The sequence below is a fragment of the Dicentrarchus labrax genome, unplaced genomic scaffold (assembly GCF_905237075.1).
Source record: "Dicentrarchus labrax unplaced genomic scaffold, dlabrax2021, whole genome shotgun sequence".
Taxonomy (NCBI): domain Eukaryota; kingdom Metazoa; phylum Chordata; class Actinopteri; family Moronidae; genus Dicentrarchus; species Dicentrarchus labrax.
Genome location: NW_026136712.1, coordinates 22,014,171 through 22,037,132, shown reverse-complemented (window position 1 = coordinate 22,037,132; position 22,962 = coordinate 22,014,171). Strand labels below are relative to the sequence as shown.

At 39.6% G+C, this 22,962-nt stretch overlaps 1 protein-coding gene across 6 annotated transcripts in view; it reads left to right on the top strand.

Moving 5' to 3' along the window:
• Window positions 1-22,962, top strand: part of baiap2b (BAR/IMD domain containing adaptor protein 2b) — a 72,059-nt gene that overhangs the window by 33,927 nt on the left and 15,170 nt on the right. For all 6 annotated transcript variants that reach the window (XM_051417022.1, XM_051417023.1, XM_051417020.1 and 3 more), the window contains 3 exons: window positions 6,217-6,278; window positions 7,493-7,564; window positions 11,240-11,377. In XM_051417022.1, coding sequence (XP_051272982.1) covers window positions 6,217-6,278; window positions 7,493-7,564; window positions 11,240-11,377 — 272 coding nt within the window. The remainder of the gene's footprint in view (window positions 1-6,216; window positions 6,279-7,492; window positions 7,565-11,239; window positions 11,378-22,962) is intronic.

Here is a 22,962-nt window from a genome sequence, read left to right as displayed (position 1 = left end):
GTCTCCATTTTGCACCCCATCAGCCACCCTGTAATGATTATGTATAGCTAGCCATTCCTATTGATCTTCTGTAGCCTGATTCCTTTTTTAAAAGGATTCATTTTTCTTTTCAATACACTGTAGAAGTAGAGATATCAAACAGAGCCCAGTTATAAAATGACATGCTTACAAGTGTGTCATCAAATTGCAAGGATTTGTACTGTTATTGAAATTTATGACGGGGAACATGATGACAGTGTGGTTAGTTTTAAACATCTGAGCCTCGATGTGACTGCCAGCACATTGCACAGTGATTATATTCTTTCATGCTGGGCTGCAGATGTACAAAATGTTGATAAATTATAATAATAACTGCAACAAAACACATCATTGTTATGTCACTCTATAGTCAAGTAGAGTCTTAAAATGTAAATACTAATGGGGAATTGTAATTTGCTGTAGTGAAAATGTGTGCACATGAATGCAGCCGGTGTTTAGAAAAATTAAAGACCCAGAAGAGCACAACAATAACGGTGTCAATCATGCGGCTTTCGGGAGGACAAATCTCCCTGCGGCACCTTGTACTCCCTCCGCTGCAGCTTTCTGGGGATTAGAGTTGCTTGTGTTTGCTTTCAGGCTCCGATAATACAGTCCCTGCAGAGACGCACACTACATAAAACACCTTCCTCCATATGGCCATTAACTGTGGTTCTCTCTCTCTTGCTCGCCCTCTGTTGTGCCCAGGAGTCACATGGGAAGTAGCTGGGGGTAATAAACCCAGATGTGAGCGCTGCCCTTGGGTTAGCCACACTGAGTGATGGGCCTGTTTTTGCCCTGCAGTCAGAACAGAATGTACATACTACACGCACATATACCACTTGTTGTTTGATAGCTGATGGGGTGTTTAAAGGTTTTTTTCAGAGTGAACTTTACCCCAGTTTGGTTTTCCCCAGTGTTGATACAATAGCCCTAATTCCCAGTTTAATTCTGTGAGCTCTATTTTGGAAGCTGTTTTTAGGCGCTTGCCTAATTTCTCCCCACATGCCCCGTAAACCTCTGAATCTCAACAATAGATCTTGTGAGTATTAGACAAACAATAATGTGCATTTTTTATTTAGCTTAATTGGGTTGGGTATTTTGCTAGTATGCCAGATGAAATGGTCTGATCAATTAAAATCCGTCCTTTTCCATTTGTAGATTCTGTGAGAAGCTTTCAGTTGTAGGAATGCTTCACTATTGATTCACGAGTATCTTTCGCAAACAAAAGCAGCATTTTTGTATTCTTTAATTGATCCGGACCCATGCACGCTGGGTGCGGACAACAATGTGCTTTACTCCCCTCTAAGCCTCAGATGTTGTGATCTGCTCTGATTATTAGTAAGCAGCTTAATTCTGGCGGGTAGAAGTCCAGTATTTCACAATACAAGGTGGAGAGGTTTTTGGATTAGATGGGTGCAATGCAACGAGAACATCCACGAATTTGGGAATCTTCCAGGTGATGAAAAAGTAATTTGCTTGGGGCATACTGATACAGGCTGGCACTCTTTGACCTGTTGGCTGTTTACAGCAGTTTCTCTTACAGAATGATGATTTTAAAGGATGAGTCGGCCTTATAACAATTAGATCTCTCCTTTGTATTTTTTGACCATCGTTTCTAACTGTGTACTGCACCACGCAACATAGAAAAAGAGCTAAAAAGGATGTCGTACAGGAGAAATGTGTGTGGGTTCCCAGAAGTTACTACTAAATATTGTTATCATAACTAAAATGATGGCCCTACTAGAATTAGACAGGACAAAAATAAAAGTCAAACTGTATATTTATGGCTTTAGCAGTTGGTGGCAGGGTGACCTCAGACTGACCATGTGCTCCACTGAAGTGTGAAGTGAAGAGACACTGAAGCTCTCACGGTGCTGTTCTGTACCTGAACCCTGACCTGCTGGAGGAGGAGGAGAACAAGTTTCCCCACAGGGATCAATGAAGCATAACCTTAATTAGACTATAGATGAACACATCTGTTATAAAAGCCAGAAATAATGACCAAGGCTCCATTTTATGGAGGCAAGCCTGGTGTGGAGTGTAGTTAATCCTACGGCTATATTTCATTCCCAGCTGAACGGCTTCATATTGGCAGAACAGGTGTCTCCCTCTCATTCTCTTTCTCGTTGTACAGTAACTGATCTGTAGAGGGAGTGTACACAGTGTAAGGTTACAAAAAAGTACGACTTTGATCCATAAGGCTTAGTGGTGTGTGTGTGTGTGTGTGTGTGTGTGTGTGTGTGTGTGTGTGTGTGTGTGTGTGTGTGTGTGTGTGTGTGTGTGTGTGTGTGTGTGTGTGTGAATGAGAATGAGTAAAGGTTTGGTTTCAGACGGTAACATGATACAATTGGTTGTCATGCTTTCCATGATGATGGTAGTTTTACAAAAAAGATAGTGCTTTATTATCAACTAACTCTACTTAGATACATTGGTTAGTTCATAGTTAATGTTGTGTAACATAGGATTTTTGAATGTCCCTTATTTCCCTTGCTTTACATGTTTCAATATATCTCCTTGTTTTGTTGTTATTAATTGTATTAATTTTTACATTTCTATGGAAGCTGACAGCAGCCGTGCTTTCAATTATTATTATTTTTATGCCGTTATCTCAAGATCACGACAAGTTGACTTGTGATCAAGTAATCTTGAAAGCTGAAATCAGGTGTGATCATACAAACTGGACATTCACTTTTGAATTCTCCATAAATATCCCATGATCTTGAAAAAACAAGTCATTTTCTTGTGATGAACCTTACGCATTAAAAACTAAAAAATTGGCTGTTCTCGGCTTCCGTACATTTTTGACATTGCAACAACGTTCAGAAGTTTAATTTTGTTTGGATATAGTCTGCTAATATGTAGTAAAAAATGACATTTGAAAAAAACAAACTCAAATGAAAACCATAGTAATAAATGAACATGAACCACAGTTAAGGGAAACAACCTCTGCAAGCTGATCATTATTATTTCATTATTTTCTGTAAACCAATATCCTATGAATTCCATCCTCTTGAATGTGTTTTTATTAAGTGCAGTTTTCTGATACCCCTCTGGCTGGGATCAACATATGTGTAATTGTGTGTGTCTGTGTGTGTGTGTGTGTGTGTGTGAGGTGCTTGAGTTCAGCCCAGATGCCGTAGCCTGTCGATGGCCGGTGGCTGTTTATTAATGGATGGGATGGAGTGTGTATTGGGCGCCCTCCAAGAATCAAAGGAGAGTCTGAAAGTACACGCCAGTGCATTTATCTGCCTCACTGCTCCTAATGCCCTGTCCGGCGGCAGTCAAACACTTCTACAGTGTTATAGCTGTCACTGCATTTTCATAAGCAGATGGGTGGCTATAAAGCGAGGTGGCGTGTTGGAGACGAGAGCATTGTGTTAGACTCTGGACAAAAACTAGCCTGTCCCTCTTTCTTCTTATTTGTCAAAAGCCGTTTTCCTACCCAGTTTACCTCCATATATATGTGTGACATCTGTGTTTCTGTGAAACGTTCAAGGGCAGTCAGGATGATCTCGCACACCAGTTTTCTACTCCAAATCTTAGTGACAATTAGCAGTTAAATTTACGGTGGCCATGAGAGCTCAACATACTGCAACTTAAAAAAACATAGCACAAGCAAATTTAGCATTTTAGAAAAATGCAACCAAATACAGAAACACTGCAAGTAGCACAGAGACAACAGAAACTGTTTCCAGGGGACACTAAAAAGTGATGCAAATGCTTGAAACTCATTTTCCAACACCACTTATGAATAACTAACTTCATTAACTGCATGTGTCTCAAACCACTGAACAGCAACAGGCATGTCCCAGCCATGTGCAGCACTTGTTAGTGTCCCTGGAAACAGTTTTCTCACTTTGGTAAAGATGTTTTCCTGATTTGGTTTATTTGACATCTCGAATTATATATACACTGTCAAATACATTATCTTTCAATTAAACTGAAATATCAAAAGTAAAAGAGCACTGACAGTGAAGAGTAGGACTGTAACTGAAGGATGAAAAGTATAAGAACCACAGAAGGAACTATATAAGGAAGTACAGAGAGGCAGACTAATGAAGGAAGAAAAAGAAAGAAGCAGTAATTCATTTTTTTAAATGTTGATCTACAAAGTAACTTTATCCATCAGATAAATGTATTGGAGGAAAAATGACATTTAATCCACCTGAAATGTAGTGGATATACTCAAGTTAAGTACCAGCACGTCAAAGTCCAGTACTTAAGTAAATATACACTTATTTGCTTTCCACCTCTGCCCTCCACCTCCTGCTCCAACCTTTCCTAAATCCCTTCTTCTCCAACTGAGTCTCGTCTGCATGACCGCAGCACTTCCATTAAGCCCATTAATCCTGTTCAGACAGCCCACTCTCGCAGTGTCCCCTCTGACTGTCCACTGTCCGCTGTGTCCACAGGTCCAACAACACCCACCCACACACCTGCTAGCCCACTCAGCGCTCCTTCGTGTCAGAGCGACATACATTATCTGATGTCAGCATACATTATGCAGGAGGCAGATGAGTGCCGTTAATGCATATTAGTGGCATCATTTAGAATAAATTGGCTCTCAGTGCTTCGTGGTGGTGCTGCAGCTGTAGAATATTTTACTGTGGGCTTTTCTCAGGAATGTCCCAAGGTCTATTTTACAATTTATATATTTATTCAAGATAGATAGAGCCTGACTGATATAGTGATCAGTGTTATGTCCTGATCTTATCATACCTCAGATAAACTGTATCAGTATTGTCATATATGTTGGTAGATGATAAGAAATTGTTATGTATAATTGACCCTTATTTTCTTAATATTAAGTTTCATTTATATTATATATATTATTTGTAATAATGTATTAATTCTTAAGTTCAGTTATAATATTATATGACTTATATTTTACTGTCATATTTGATGGTAAGGTTGACTGTTTAACTGTAAAATATTTTACTTTAGTACTTGATACTGGATTTTTGAGGCTGATACTGATATCTGAGGATTTCTAATGATACATTGAACATTTGCCTGACAAACACAAAACCAAAACAAACATTTCTCAGAAATTTTGTCATAGAAGAATTAAATAAAAATAATGTTGATTATTATTTGATGATACCTTTTTTAAAAATGTTTTTATCAGTGTATTAGTCAGGCTCTACTCGCTACTTTATAACAACTAAATTTGATGGTATCTTCATCAAAAATGTTTGTTTATCTTGCATTTATATAAAGACAGAAGAAAACAAAAGAAAGAACTAAATATTGTTCTAATATTGTATTTTTTTATTTTTTTATTTCAAATATCAGCATGACCCTTAAAATCCAGTGTGGGTTTGGGCTCTCAGATCAACACAGTATGCACTGTAGAGAATGGTGTGTTAACGAGTGGAGGGTCTAATTAACTGCCTGTCTGAATGTTTTTCTGTGTGAAAACCTGTCGTGTGTCTCATTTTTCTTGGGGTAGTTTGATCTGTCACTGTCTCTCCAGGTCTCTATCCCTCTGTTCTTTGCTCAAACTAGATCTTTTTTGTTCCTTTTTTTACAATGCATTGCATATTCAGAAGAGGCAGCATGTAGGTATCTTAAAACGACACGCACCTCCCTGGCTGCATGAATCATCCTTTTACTTTCTACTTATCTTTTGTGTTTTTTCTTTAATTTCTTTAGCTTTTGACTTCTTTCTGAGTTCTGCTTTTTGGTGTTTTCCCCCTGTTCTGTTGTAGCACAGCATATGTCTTAGTGCAAAGATGAAATACTTGATTTATAAAGATTTTCTTTTATCATGCTGTTCCTGTGTGTTTATTAGCAGTAGTGTTGTAAGCTCTTGGTAATATGAAAAACCATTGGTTTCAATATTTAAAATATTCAGTAGATTTCTTGATTAACTCTTTGATTTTTCATTCATTCTGTCCGTGCTGCATATTTCTGTAACGTTCTTTTGATTTCGTCACTGTTACGAGTTTCGTCTGCTTCGTCAGTATCATGACAGGTGTTTCATCTTGTCCATTGCCCCCTCCTCCTCCTCCCTCGACACCACACACCTGTCTCTCATCTGTTCTGTGTGGCTGCATGGTCTCTTTTTGCACGATGTATGTAGCTTTCACAGACATTGGAAAGATTTAATATCACTCTTCTCTTTTCTCTCTCCACCCCCACCTCCCCTCCCTCTTTTTGTTTATTGTCTTTCTTTTCTTTGTCTTCTCTCTGCAGGGGAGGTGCTCTTTCAGATGGCTGAAGTGCACAGACAGATCCAGATCCAGCTTGAAGAGATGGTGAGCATGTGGTGATGGTGGTGGTGGTGTTTCTAAAATCAGCACTTCATAAGCCACGAGTTGGGAACCAGACAGATTGTGGGCCTGTTGGTTTGGAGTCCCCCACATCACAATATATATTTTAATATTTAATACTAGCAAGACACGCTGTTTACACTTTTTTTGCCCTGGCAGCTTTTAGTTTACTTCAATTTTAAAGGCAGCAGCTTCTCTTAAAGTATGGTTTGTTTTCTGATCTTCTGATATGTAAATTACAGCAATTACAGACTGAAAACATTGTTCAATTCAGTTCCCCAAAAGATCTGTATTTAAATCTTCCAAAGAGTAAATTGGCCAATTGTGGCAACATTCAGTCAAGCAGTCTTGCTTTAATCTTTATGCAAAGTGTGTTATTTTAAATTGTATGTCGTCTCATTCTTTTGGGTAGTGGATGTCAAAGATCCAAGGCAGTGATGATGTTTTTGTATAACAGTACAAATTAGGCACTGAGCAGATGCTTATCTCTTATTCAGAGAGATTGAGAATTAATGCAAAATATTCTAACTTTTGTAACACAGTTCAGACCTTGCTCCTCACTGAGACCCATCAACTGTTTTGGCTCAATTTCAAGGATGAACTCAATCTTCTTTGCAATCTAAACAGTGTGCAGTTCCTGCTTTTTCAGCAAATATCCTGCTGATAGTAATTTAAGAAACTGTTGTGTCTCCCAACATGGATGATAAGAGGGAAACAAAGACAGTGAGAGGTCACTAAGTGCGACAAGAGATGCACGTTCTGTGGGTCTTGGAGATGTCTTATGTTTTCAAGTGTATATATATATATATATATCATTCTCTATTTCACTGATATTTCACCACTGACTCATCTTTGCTTGCTCACCCTCACAAACACTCTCACACACACACTCACTCACTCACTCACTCACTCTCTCACACACACACACACACACACACACACACACAGGCGTAACATGCACAGAGACAGCAAATTGACTTTGGCATGCATTTACATACCAGACATCCTTCCTTAATCCTTTGGGTGTGACATTTCCGATGGCAACACAAATGCATCCCTTCAAGTCATTCTTGCACCACAACACTGCGACATTGCATTCCTTTTTGGAAAGAATCCACTGTGGTTGTGCATGTAAGTACTTGAGGTTTAGTGAATTTGTATTTGTGTTGCATTGTTTTTTGTTTTCCTGTGTTTTCCAGCTGAAGTCTTTCCACAACGAGCTGCTCACAGAACTGGAGAAGAAGGTCGAGTTGGATGCACGCTACCTGAATGTGAGATTTCCTTATTGATTTACAGTTATGTAGTGACAATGTCCTACCTCCTTATTAAGCTAGAGCCTGTGTGTACAGAGACAAACCAAAAAATGATCACCCAACTCTGCAGCTCTACCTAGTCTTTTAGCCTATTTTAGCTCATTGATTTGGTTTTACACCACATATACTGTTTAGTTCAGTCTCAGCACTCTCATCAACCTCATTTCCAGCAACAGCAGGCAGCCATTTCAGCAAACAAGCTCTGATAAACCCACTATTTACTAGACGCCCAGTACCAAACAACAGGCAGTCAGAGTTAAGGGACTAGCTGAAGTAGGGGAAACATCTTGTTGCAAAACCAAATCAGAGCTGAAAGCAAAATGACAATTATTTGATGTAAGATGTTTAGGAATAATACCTGTATAAGGTGTTAATACTGTATCAGTATGTGTGTCTGTCAGTTCGTTGTGGAGTTCTTGGGGATGCAGATATACAATATGCCAATATTTCATGTCGGCCGATGTCGACACATGCACATATTTTCTTCCACCTAATTGCAGAGAATGTTAAGTCTCTCTTGTAGTGGAATTAACATATTATTATGCCCGCTCTTGTCGTAATGGCCCACTGGCAAGTGCAGACACAAAATACATTGCTTTTGAAAATGTACACATTCACTGGGCAGAATAAGACAACTACAGGTTTCTTTTATCATAATTTCAATTCAATTCAATTTTATTTGTATAGCGCCAATTCATAACAGAAGTTATCTCAGGACACTTTTCAAATAGAGCAGGTCTAGACCGAACTCTTTAAAACATTAATTACAGAGACCCAACAGTACCACCATGAGCAAGCACTTGGCGACAAGGGCAAGGAAACACTGCCAGTTAAAAGGCAGAAACCTAGGACAGATCCTCCGGCTCTAGGTGGGTGGTCGTCTGTCTCGACCAGTTGGGGTGGGGGGGAGAGAGAGAGGAGAGAGAGAGAGAGCGAGAGACAGAGGCACAGACAACAGTATTGGTAATGGCAATCTAGCAGGACCATGGCAGGAGGCTACAGCAGGATCGACAAGAACCTGCGAGACGAGAAAGCACAAGAACTCCGGGGAAGAAGTGAAGTTAGTAACATGCATTAATGGGACATGAGTGAGTGCAGAAAGAGAGAGGAAGAGAGGAGCTCAGTGCACCATGGGAAATCCCCGATAGTCTAGGCCTATAGCAGCATAACTAGGGGATGGTTCAGGACTCACCTGATTCAGCCCTAACTATAAGCTTTATCAAAGAGGAATGTCTTAAGCCTACTCTTGAATGTGGAGAGGGTGTCTGCCTCCTGAACCACAACTGGAAGCTGGTTCCACAGGGAGGAGCTTGGTAACTGAAGGCTCTGGCTCCTGTTCTACTTTTAGAGACTATAGGAACCACAAGTAGCCCAGCATTCAGAGAACGTAGTTTTCTAGAGGGGTAATAGGGTACTATGAGCTCTTTATGATGATGATAATGATCAGGATGACGGCTTTTAAGAGGGGCAGTTTAATTTGTAGTGTCGAAGGGTTGAGATTTGACTCCTTCTTGCCCGACCAACGCTGAGCAATCATTGCAAATAGTAACTTTGATATTCATTTCGGACACTTCAAATAACCGTCATGCTGCAGACATACTCGCAGTGCTTGTGCATAATAAAAGTGGGATCTTATTGGACTGTCAAATTGGCAGAAATTTTCATCTTCAACTACATTGAACAATGAAAGCTAACAGAACAGATGCTAGCCTGGAACTGGACTTCAGTTATCTATAATATGTTTAATATCTAACTCTATCATTGTTGCTCAGCAATTTTTCTCATGAATGTTCCACCTTTTATACTGTGGTGAGGCTGGAAGTGATTTAATTATATATTTTTAGGCCCCACTCGTCTTTTTCATCCTTACCGTAAAGAAGAAAAACTACAAATCCAACTTAAAGTGTTAATTGACTGACCTGTTTTTTTAAAGAATATTCACACGGCATCATATTCTGATTCATTATGTAACCACGTACTTGAATGAAACACCACTTTTAACTCTGGTCCACATCAGTTAGGTCTCTCCAGTGAGTGAGGTTATGGGGAATACAGTATGAACCATGTTCTCATAAAATCGTTGGCCAGAGACAAAATGCACACTCTCTCTTTAATTTCCCACCGGCTTTCATCCAAACCACTGCAGCAAGTTACATAAATTACTTCCCACTTCCCTGTGAATTATGACTCATTCTGTGAAAATGAGTTGTTTTGCAAAAAAAAAAAATAATAATTTACGATGATCAGTAGTTTGGAATCTCTTCCAAAAACATTTCATCCTTTGAGACAGGGGATGTACCGGGCTTTTCATTCTGATCATTACAGTCAGAAATTCTCATGTTTTAGAATGCAAATCAGCTATAGAGCCATTTAATGACCTCATGTTTTATATTTGATTTGCATATTTCTTTACGTTGTATTTGTCCCATACTACGCAGAAATAGGGTACATTTAAATCTGCAATAACTGATTTGTTGACATATGACCATTTAAGTTGATATGGCAAATGTGCAGACAATTGCTTATTTTTACATCCAGCAGACACAGAACAACATTATCATTCCTTTAGCTCTCTTTTTGGTCTCTACCAACTCCTGAAGAAAATTACTGACTCTTACCTGCTAAATGCTCCACTATGTTCACCAGCTAACGTTGTCTGTCTGGTGTTGGCCAGGTAGAGGTCCAGTGGGGTTTTAGAGCTTTTTTGCTATAAAAATGCATCATGAAAGCAGAGAGTGAACCAGAACAGTACATTTATGGACCGGACAGCTAAACGATGAGCTGAAACTATGTAAAGCAGAGCAACCCTGTTCACATTGTCATGTTAAGGATTTACTCCTTAATTTTGATTTTATAATGCATATATACATTTTTGGGCGCACACATACCAAATTTGGGGATTTAAAAAAAAAACAACCCCAAAAAATTTGGCCCCCCCCCCCCTTTTTTTTTTTTATTGATTTCACCTGATTTAACACATATTACACTTTGGGAGAAATACACCAGATTTTAAGATTTTTGGTGACTGTACACAATTTTGGCATCCAGTGAATTTTATCCGGACTCTGCCAAATCCAAAGTATAAAACTGTTATTGGTAGAGCACCAACAATTAATCAGGGGCACTGTAAACAAAATTCGCCATGGGCTTGGGCCAGCCCTGGTATAGTAACGCCTGCTCTAGATAGAGAGGACAGACAAAAGAACACACAAAAGAAGAAACAGCTGAAAAGGAGGAGGAGAAATCCAATCCAATCCAATCCAACTTTATTTGTTAAGCACTTTAAAAACAACCAAAGTTGACCAAAGTGCTGTACAGGAGAATAAATAGGACATAATAAATGTAAACAGTGATGGTGATGATGAAGACCACTGTGAGGAATATAGACAGTGATGGTGATGATGAAGACCACTGTGAGGAATATAGACAGTGATGGTGATATAATAACCAATACATCACGATCCTCCCTCACTTCTCCACTCCCCATTCTTCACAAGTCAGGCAGTAATACAGAAGCTGACTACTTGTCACGGCAGTTTGAAATGAATGTATGTCAGTGTAAAATATCATCTGTGGAGGCTGACACATGTGAGCAATGCCGTGCCCCTGCTGACTTTGTGCTGCCCCCCTCAGGCTGCGCTGAAGAAGTACCAGATGGAGCACAAGAGCAAAGGGGAGAGTTTGGAGAAGTGCCAGGCAGAGCTGAAGAAACTGCGCAGGAAGAGCCAGGGCAGCAAGCACCCCTCCAAATATGGAGACAAGGAGATGCAGGTCAGTCTGTCTGTGTGTGTGAGTGTGGATGCGTCCCACAGTTCATGAAAATGTCTTTTGCAGGAGACTGAAGTGTCAGATGTTTTGAGTGGTGCAAACTATAGTTTCTGGTGCTTTTTTGGTTAAGTGAAGCTTTTTCTATGGATCAATGAGGAATCAAACAGATGTCCTGGCGGTGTGGCTCATTGAGGATCCTTGTGGCCAGCTGGAAGACCAATGTATAAAGCGCATGACAACATGGTTATAACAGCCAGTGCCAAGAAAATATGATCCTATTGGCTTCAGCCCAGTATGTGGCGCAGACAAACCTGCCAGTCAGCCTCAAGAGAAGACATTAGCTTCTCATAATTTATTTTCAGCAAAGTTAGAATTAGAATCACCAACGCAGACTTTAAGTGAACTCATGCTGACTCTTCAGTGTGCCACAGACTCTACTTCTCGTAGTGTTGGCTCTCGAATGCTTCTCCCTCCTCTTGATGGGATTTGAGCTTCAGTGCGCCTGGTAATCCATGACTGCTGCCGGTGCTGATGGGATATGGCATGCTGAGCTGAATGGGATGGGACCCCCGACTGGGCACACGCAGTTTGGGTGCCAGTCTGAAAGGCTCTTCACAGTGAGAGGAATTGAGATAGCAAAGGTTACGACTTGAACCCACTGTGTCAAACACTCTCACACACACAGCATAATAGTGAAATTCAAATGTTCCTCAATTTCTGAGGACCACCTGGAACACCCTCAAGGACCCCTGGAGGTCCCTGGACCTCAGGTTGAGAAACACTGGTATAGGGACAACTCCTGTGGCCCTCATCAAGGTCATCAAACAACACAAAGTATATTATCAAGAATTATCTAAAGAAAATGACCACAACTAATCACAATTAAATTACTAGAGTTTTTACAAATAAATCTATGCTCATGTTGTTTTAGATCTAACAAATTACTGAAATGGTCAGGTGACAGATGTTACAAAATTTGGATTCCATTGTTTTATAAAGGAAATACTTCTAAAAATGTATTCTGTAGAACCAAAGAAGACAACAAAAGAACAAGAGGATATTTTAACAGAGTTACAGAGTAAATGTAATGAAACTTGGATCAAACATTGCTAAAGTGCTCCCATAACTTTCACTGTTTACATCAGTTTCATTAGTTGCTGCACTTTGTCAGTATTACATAATATTTGTTTATGATGTCTAGGGCAGGTGGCTGGGTTGAGCTACTTGAGCGGAGGCGTTAGGAGACGGTGCGAGTCTCTTTGCCCCTGTCTGTAGGTGTTGTGGTGACACATGGTGGGCGTGCCCTCTTACACAACCTGCGCAGGAGATGCTGCAGCTGTGATGTGCCGTCTGTCCAATCAGCTGCTGCTCAGCACAGTGAGAGGCTGAGAGACGAGGGAGACAAAGGAGAGGGTGATGGGGAGTTTTGTGTGTTTAAATCTTTATGGTGTGTGTGGTCACTTATGAGGTGACAGTAATGAGCTTTAATCTGTATATGAGGAAAGATATTCAGTATGTCCACAGCTGAACTGTCCACCTGTTCAAATGTCACACACACAAGTTCTTCTCTTCTTCAGCGGGTATGGGCCGACAGGATGAATACACTGGCTATCTGCTGTGGCTGATGGACTTTTTTTGTTATATTTCTACCCGGTCAGCACTTAAACTGTCAAATGTGATGCAAATAATTAAACTCACAATGGAACAGGGGGAAAAAGGGGGCTTCATCCACTGACAGCCTGTCTGAACAATGTTGTACACAGCAAAAAATGTACTCACCTGCAGCTCTTTTCAGCAGACGACATATGGGAATGCAGTACATTATGTTTAAAAAGTTTCTAATCCAGAAATAAACTGCAGTTCATTATTTTATCACGTCGGCTGTTGGTTGAAGGGGTGACAGTGGCAAACAGGACATTTTGTCCCTATCGTCCAATCCTCGAAAATAACTTGTTATTGTGTCAGTGGATACACCTGGATTCATGTTTAGATTACTAATGCTTTTTAGCCATTTTAGCTAAATGTGACAGTTAATTTGTGGAGGGTATGACATGTTACAAAGGTCCACGTCCAATTCGAACCAGGGACAAATCAGTTACACACTATGCATTTTAGACTACTAGTGCTTCAGGAGCTTTCAAAACCAGGATGTGTTTGAGAAGTAATAAATGTCTGCTGTTACTTTGTAATCTATGTGACATTCAGTATTATATTCACAACAGTAAAATTACATATGCGTTTGAATTAATTGAAATGAATGCGCTGTCAACTGCAATGAGCTGTCAATCATCTGTCTGCGCTCCGCAGCTCAGTCCATGTGACGTATATTCACGTGGCACTGAGAATTGTGGGTCATAATAGCTGGCTTGCATACTGCGTAATGCTGTAGGACATCCTGGTGTTTATGGCAAACTGCATTCGACATACTATGTATTGGGACATACTAAATAGTTTTTTTCTGGCATACTTAATAGTATAGTAGTATGAGTATTGGAATGCACCCCGTATGTTTGAACTTGTCATGGCAGTGCAGAGAAAACATGGAGTCAGAGGTTAAGGGCTAATTGTGCAGCACTTCCAGAGGCTGAGGCAGTCGCCCCACACGGCTCTGTAGGAGCAGCAGGGGAGGTAATTATTGTGTAATTGTTAGTGTTGCTTCAATGGATGGCTGGTGGAGCGTGAAAGGGGACGGTTTTTACAAAAATCGATACATGGAGCTTTGAGGAACAGCACAGGAACATTCGGCCCCAAAAGTCCTGCATTTCCTCTGGGCTTTAATGGCTTATCGGATGAGAAAGACCCGGTCTCAACTGAGACGCCAGGCCTTTCCCCCTCCGCCTCTTGTTTCATTTCTTGAGACGGACTGAATGTCTAGAATTGAACATTTAATTGATTTTAATTTAAACGTTTACATTAATAGTGAGTTCATATGTGTGTTTATTACCTCAGTCAAGAATATTATTTTTTTTAATGCGTGTTTCCTCGTTAGTACAGCATCTCAATGTCTTGTTTACATGTTTCTGGTAAAAAAAAAAGTTCAGCCATGGGCCAAGGTCCAAGGGATTCATTATTGGTTCAGATCCAGGAATATTTAAAAGTTATTAAGAAATATGTAAAAATATTCGTGCAAGCATTTTGAGGCAGAACATGATCCAGAATTTCCAGGGTCACTAACTAACCTTTAACAATCGAAATAATACTTATAGAAGATTGTGCAGCCTTGTGTGTGTGTGTGTGTGTGTGTGTGTGTGTGTGTGTGTGTGTGTGTGTGTGTGTGTGTGTGTGTGTGTGTGTGTGTGTGTGTGTGTGTGTGTGTGTGTGTGTGTGTGTGTGTGTGTGTGTTTTGTGAACCTCCTGAGAAGCATGTGGATCTACTGAGGGGGTGTTTAGGTAGCCAGATTCTTGCTGTGCGTCATATGGGCCCTCATGGGAACCAGGTCTTGGCAGGAACAGAAGACACCAGTGGCCTGCACTGTGAAGCCCACAGCCAAAGATAAAAGGACAGATTTGCCTTTTTGAACATACAATATGGCGCGTATATTTGTCTGGGTACTAATGGCAGACAGCAGGTTTGTTTGTGGAAAGCCTGAAAGCCTTTGTGGATGTGTTTCGGTTCACTTGCTTCTACAAAACGAGGCCGTACAGTATACTCCAATAAAGCATCCTGCTCCCTTCATGCATCCCTCCACTGACCAACTTTTAATTAAGTCACGCAACAGCTTCCTGGTGCCTTTTTGGAGCAGCAAGAAAAGGGTTAAAAACACCTCGGATTAAAGTATTCGCCGTTCACTGCTGCTCATGATTGATGTTAATATTGAAACTATAGGCGATGGGAAGTCACCCGTCTACGGTGTCCCTCAGGGGCCATAAAGCACTGAGCTGCTGCCTGAGCACAATATACAGTGTGTAAAGTAAAAGTAAAGTGTACAGTAAATCTCCTGCTGCATTTGTTACTGAATTATGATTGGTGGAAAAGGGGTAGTTTGTGGCTTTAGATGATGCTAATGTAAAATAAATCACTCCCTCGTTCCCACTTCCACTCACTGCATCGTGTCCTGCTGATTTATTTTATTATTTCATGTATAGCATGTATTTTTCAGACTTTGTCTCTAATCTTTGTTTGTCTGGATCGTTTACCTCTTTAGGCATCTACAAAGTATTCAGTCACTGCTCACAGCTCACAGACATGCAACCTGTAGGTAGATATTGCATCATATTAAGAGGTGACAAGCAGAAATTGGCTGGTAACCACCAGGCTAAGCTATTTATCAAGCTCAAATTGCCAAAAAACTTTCTGGTTCCAGCTTCTCAAATGAGAGGATTTTCAGTTTTTTTCTGTTTTACATAATTGCAAACTGAATATCTTTAGTTTCTGGGCTGTCAGTTAGACAAAAACAAGCCACTCAAGCAACCAAGACATCACTTTTTCTCTGTCCACTGACACTTTATAGACAGAACAGTTATTTGTTAAACAGTATATAATGGAGATGAATAAATATTGAAAGTAACCCCTAGTTGCAGCCCTGATTATGATTCATGCCTGTGGTGCTTGAACTGAAAAGTCAGGTGAAGTGGTAGTAGTAGAAGAGGAAACATTAGATCAGGATTCAGAGGGTTCAAGTAGCAGGAAACTATTTTTGTTTCGGTTGTGCTTTGGTTGAGTTTTGTTATTTTACAGTAGAAGACAGTGAGATCTCCCTCTGTGTCTGTATCTCGTATGTTTCACCGTCTCCATCTTTAGGAGATATTTTTTCATGGGAAGCAACATTGCAGCTGATTAATTGCATCTTCCATAGTTCCCAACATGTGAGTGTAGTAACACCAATCAGACACACAATTATCAGCCCATCAGGAGTAGAAAGCCATGATGGCTGACGAGAATGTGGGAATTTCCTGTTTTGTGTGAAACATATGTGAGTGCCGTGTGAAAACACTTTCCACCTGTTTTTTTTCTGTTTCTGACACGTTTTTAATGGGATGAGATCAGAGGAGATGGTAGCACGTCATGAGATGAGATGTGTGTTTGTGTACCAAAGAGAACAATGAGGAGGGCTAGAAAGGAGAGATGAGGAATAGGAGAGAAATTAGCTGCACTCAATTACTGAAAACAGGAAGTGAGCTTGTACCCAGCTTAGCCATGCGTCGTGATTTTCCTGTCATTCGTGTTCTCGTATTAAATGTAAACGCACATAGATGACTGCTTAAAATACATTTCTATCTGAAATGATCTGCTGCTCCTGAGTTAGTTTTATGCAGATGTTATCAACAGAGTTTATGGGTGAAGAGGAGCTTAGGTTGTGTGTCACACAGTGTCATTTGTTTTCCATTCATATGACACTTTTGTACTGATGATTTCAGAGGCAGTTATGACATGGATTTCTGGATGATGGGATCTGTAATGTCCGTCAGGCAGAAGCATTCCGACAAATATCCCATTAAATAAGAATCATTGCCAATAAAAAACTCCAATGTCTATTCAAATCAAGTTGAACATGAATTCATATTAACAGGACAATGAAACTGCATCAGTCACATATCTACACATAACCTTTGAAGACAATTTCTGAAGTCCAAAATCTTCTTTAGTGTGAGAGAATTTCTTTACACCTTCGAGTATTAGCAAGAGTAAGCGTCTACAGCCAGGCTAGCGCCTGAGGTTGTACCTAACAACAGCAACATGCTAACATACTAATGATGACAATGATATAACATGTTGCTGTTAAGCAAGTTTAATGTTTACCTCGTGTTCATCTTAGTTTAGCGTGTTAGCATACTCATTTTTAAAATGTGCTACTTAGCGCTAAACAAATGGGGACCTTATTGTGGCTCCAGAAAATGTATTCTTTATGGCAATTCATCTTCTAGTTGAGCTCACTCTTGAACCAAATGTTGGACAGACATACTGACAGACGTTGCCATCCCCTAAAGCCAGAAGTTGTTTCCAGATGAGCCCTGACAGAAACAGCTCGGCCTCGCGTAGAAAGAAAATCAGTTTTAATTTCAATCACATTAAAACTTTCAGTCCATAGAGATATTTGACTGCAGCTGAGATGACCCAAAAAGGTGCTTACTGCATGTAGAAATAATGACTGGCATCAGGCCACAAACACCGAAATCAATTCTGTCCCGAGATTCATTTTTTAGAGCTGACAAGGAGATTCGGAGCCAGTTAGCACAATTGTCTGTTATTACTTTCAGCCTTTTGGCAGTTTTTGTTTGTCAGGTTGAGGTGTTGAGCTGAGGAAAAGTCCAAATTCATTTGAGCAGTGCAGGTAATATAGCTCCGCTTCCAGCATCTATGAAAGAATGAATCTACCATCACACACTGAGGAGGTTTAATTTAAAGAAAACCTCTCATGTCATACTACAGTCAGTCTGTTACAGTCCTGGTTCAAGATGTTTCGTACTCAGCAGAGGCCCTGCAGCCAGTGTTTTTGCACCAATGATTCAGACCATCTTTAATGTAAAATAAGTCAATAAATACTGGACACATGAACACGCACTGGCGCTCCCAGGACACGTCTTATATGCTGATTGTGCTCGCTGTCAGCAGAAACCAGGAGCAGCTTTTGGCCAGATTTATATTTTGTGTAAAGAAGGAGCTTCAGGCGAGGAGCGGCTGATTGGCAGTGGCATGAAAGGCCAGTTGGAATCTAATTAGACCTCCGTATCTGAGAGCGATCACAACATGCGTACACCGCATAAAGCAGCCCTGATGTATTAGAACTACTTAAATAATGGAAAAGGAACTCGGCTGTGGTGTGTAAATGTACTTTAATGTATATCAAAGTAGTGGCATTCTCCCGGGGTTTGTTATAAAACTGTGTCGTGCTGATGCTTATAGCACTCAAACATTTCATGTGCTATATGCAGAACTTTCTGATTTTCTTGCTTTTAAAATATCAGAACTAAGCAACCAAATTAAACAGGAATCATGACAGGATTTATGACAGGTAATAGGATATATACTGTATGATAGACCTTGCCGGATTAACCAGTTTGTTACGTTTTTGACTCCCATTCTTCTCACTGTCTGTGAACTACCGCCTTTAGGTACCTAAACCTAATCAAGTGCTGGGCACATAGCAGATTACACATAGTAGGTGGAAATTTCATTGAACAATCACAATCAAAAATCTAAAAAAGATCCCTCTATAAGACAGGGCATCAGGATTAGGTAATAACTCCAGAATTGATAAAATAAACTTGGGGCTCTGGGCCACTGGTGGTCTTGGGCATTTGCATTCATGCAGCTTTGACATACTGTAGGTTCAGGTTGAAACAATCAGTTCATTGCTTGACGGAAAACTGACGGATATTAATCTTTAGTCATTTATCGAAGGAAATAATTGCAGTATCGAGCCTCTTTTTCTCTGTTTTGTGTGATTAAACAGAGTACAACGATAAGAATTTCCCACTTGCTTGGGGCAAGTAAAATGCCAAATTAAGCTAGTAAATCTAACAACCCACTTGCCCATCAGACACATGGTAACAAAAAATTATAGCTTTTTCTAGAGCTGATGATGGAAGTAGCTAAGGAGTGAGGCATGTCGCTTCCTTCTCACCTCTGTTGCACAATCCCAAAAGGGCACTCAGAAAATGTTTTAAGTAAAGAGAAAGTTTATGAGCCGAAGCAGTGGTGTAATAATACTCTAAGAGGAAATATTACATTATAATTCACAGTATTGAACTATTTTTGAAATAATGAATTTTTCAAAGAGAGCAACTATGTTTTTGTCTGGATGTGTGACCTTATATTCTGCCTTTACTTTCCTCTTTGTAAACTGAAAACACTTTATCTACGTGATTCCAGACTTTACGCTCAGGTTGAATGAAACAGGTTTTACAGCTTCTGCTTTCTAGTTGTTTCCATATATGTGTGTGTTTCCTTGTCAGGTGTTTGGATTGCTTGTCAGAGCTCACAGGGCGTTCCGGAAAGGTCGTAAAGTCATGAGGAATTTAATAAACAAGTAAACAAAGCACACACATGAACTCCAGGGTAAACCACCTATTAACTTCCTCCTTATGACTCTTTTTGTGATTTGCTGTTACTCTAAGAATCTGTAAAACGCACTCGTAACTCCACACAATCTGAATCCTCTGGCAGTTTTTTCCCACCCCCATCCCTCAGCCTGTCAGTCACTCTTTGCTGATTGACAGCCCCCTCGCAGCCGCCCTGACCTCTGCATGTGGGTCTGAGTCTAATCAACATGGTCGCTTGCTGTGTGTTTTTCGTAGGCTACCTGAAAGCCTCTCCGCCTCCGCCGTTTGTATGATTCATAAGTGGCCTTCATCTTCCTCTGCTACACTGCCACTTTGGCTTGTCACATTTGATGTTCACTGTGGGTGATCAGTGCATGTTCAGCCATTGTGCGCCCACACAAAGGACCTTGTTCAGCTCTTACAAATTGTTCTTTTCCTGACAAATGATCATATTCATGTAGATGATTTCGTCTCTTCCGGTTGCATTTTAATTTGATGCTCCTACCTGAAACCTGTAAGGGTCAAACACTCGAGCATGAGAGACAACAGAACATTTGAGGCGACACTGTGGCTCCTCCATGTGGCACATCAGTATATCAACAGTGTTTCCCACCAGCGAAACCTACTTGTTGTGAAAAAAACGATACACTACGGAGGAGAACACAAGGAAATAATGGTGAATATGCCCCGAATCATGGATCAAAATGGAAAACAAAAACTTTCCCCAGAAACATGTACAAATACTCCACTGATTAATTACAGTGATACAATAAAACATTAATTAACTATAGCCCTCCAATTAAAGATCATCCAACTACCATTATCTGTTATTTTCATACACATTTTTTTTCCTCTTTAAATACATACTGTCATAAAATTTGTATATATATTCAACCGCTTGTACCTCAAAGCATAGTTCAGTCTGAAAATGTGAAAACATTCTTGTGAAAAGATATTAAGACTTTGATTTGATTATTGATGTCTATATTGGTTAGCCGATCTTATCGGACGATATTGGCCTGTCACAGACATATTGGTATCGTCATATATGTTATTTTACAATACTGTGCAAGCTGCATAGAGTAAGAGAAGCAGCAGCTTAATGTCAGCTGGAATTGGACAATGTTATTTAACATGTTAAAGAATATTTAACTTTATTATTAACATGAATTGTTTTTAATAAATCAGCTCTCTCAGTACCTTTGCAAAGTTATTTTGGTGCAAAATTTGTGCACAATCCACATGGAAAAGCCCTATTTTCATTCCTAATTCCCCACACCTCAATAATTCACTATATGGGCCACCATATCTGTATTTTTTCCCCCTTTAACTTGGTATCGGAATCAATCTCAAAACTCCCATATTGTTTCATGCTCTACTAAAATGTGAAAGACCTCTCCTCACTGATACAACACTAGTAAATTAACACAGCTTTCAGTAACTGAAGCACCAGAAAGAAAGGTTTGTCATAACATAGAATAATTCAGGTGTCATTCACTCAGGTAGTCTAAATATCCTGGCTCATATTTTAATATTCCTGAGTGAACTATCAACTATGTCACAGTAAAGTAATGCAGTTAATATTTGGAAATCAGAACTTTTCATGACTCTGCTTCACCTTGTATTTAATACTGATGAGGCTCTATATTTTTTCCCTTTCACTTTTTCTCACCTTTCATTTTCTCACTCTCTGTAATCAGTCTGTATAGACAGTGGAAACAATGAGATTAATTGCTGGGTGTCTGCAGCCACTGTCTCATCTTCCTTGTCAATCCCCCGGCTATTAGGGTCATTACAGAGACGCAAATAACAGGCGATCAGTGGAAGGATGTCGTTCCCCTGAAAACCACTGAACATCTCACTCTGCCTTAAGTGGCTGTGGACAGTGAGAGTGTGATACAGACTGAGGGGGAGGTGAAGCAGTTAGAAAGTTTATGCAATGTCTTTAGGCGCCCTTGAACTGAAGTGAAAGCTCTTATTATACTTTTATAAAAGAGCTGTTGTGCTTCATAAACACACTACAACAGTTTTTTAGTATTTGTTAAGATACTATTATTCTTTCCTTTACAGATCCTAAAAATTGCCCCCCAAAAACACAAACTTTCTTGCTGATTTACTATGAATTTCCCAGGAAATATTAATGTCAGTATAAAGTGAGGAAACTGAGTTTAGTTTGACTTGCAAATATTTAAAGAGCAACACTGTGTGTGTAAACAGATCAAATACAGTAGTTAGGATTTGGTTAACAAATTAACACATGATGAACCCTCTCTTTATGTGGATGAAAAAGCACGCTATAGATCTCTTTTTTATTATTATAGTCTATTATTAACTCCTAAAAAGAGGAACTGACGCCGGCTCTGCACCGAGTGAATAATATTATCAGGGTCTCCTTAGAGAACTGAACATCTCACCCTGGCTCGGTTAATGCTATTCTCTATGCATTATGTTACATAAGATCAAAATGATACGCTCTTTGAAACTGTGATATTTTTGTGTCCCCACATCTATATTCATAGATGATCTTTTAATTAAATCTCTAAGCCTGTAGAGCACCATGTTCACATTTGAATTAACACACTTACTGTACGGAGGATGTCCATGTCCTGTCACCAAGTTGCTTCTCTGAAACTCTTTGTCCATCCACCACAGTATGAATATATATAAATATCTTACTGTACTTGTAATACCGGTTCTCTTTGTACAATATGCGGTCAGATTTTAGAGCACTTTGTCCCCCAAATGATATCAACAAGGAAAAACAGATTTTGCTGAAGGGCTTTAACTTCATAATGTTTTATGATGAATGAACAATCTGTGATCTGGTTTTAAATGAAAGTACAGACCCATATATCCTGACTGCACCACAAGGTTTGTTACACAGAACCATCTGGGAAGTCATTATTGGAAACTGTTTGGAAAAGTTAAGGTACTTTCAAAAAAATACTTGGCAGGTGATTGGATGAACCATCCATCTATCACAGGTGAACTTCAACCAATCAGATGAACAATATAAAACATATAACGTAGTGAAAGTCTCATGCCGTAGCTGCCAGCAGTTCCTAACAGGACGCTGATTGGTCCAAACCACTGTGCTAGCCTAGCTTGAAACTGGGCAAGATGGATTCTCGCATGAGCTTGTGATCGCGAGTCCAGCTGCCAAATGGTTTGACTGGTCTTTAAAAGGACTAACGCTGAATAAAATCACATCCTACCTTAATATCAATATTATTATTTTTTGTTGTTAACAGTTTGTTTTCATTAATACCGTATAACAGCAGTAAAACGGGCTTTCATTTATAATTATTAGTGTCAAAAACATCATCTCAGTTGTTATGCTCATGAAATGTACTGTGCATAGTTAAAATATAGAAAAATATAGAGTTTGGCTCTTTGTACATTCCATTTATTCATTTTAGATAAGTCTGTCGTTGGGAAGAAATATGTACTAATGAATTCACAAATTGGCTTAATTAATTACCTTATTAGCATGCCTGGTGATGCTTCATATGTGAAGTTAATTGCAGCTCAGCGTTAGGTAACTTAAATCCCTCATTTAAAATCGTATCTTGCCACCATCACTTTGAGTTTCGTATCTAGACTTT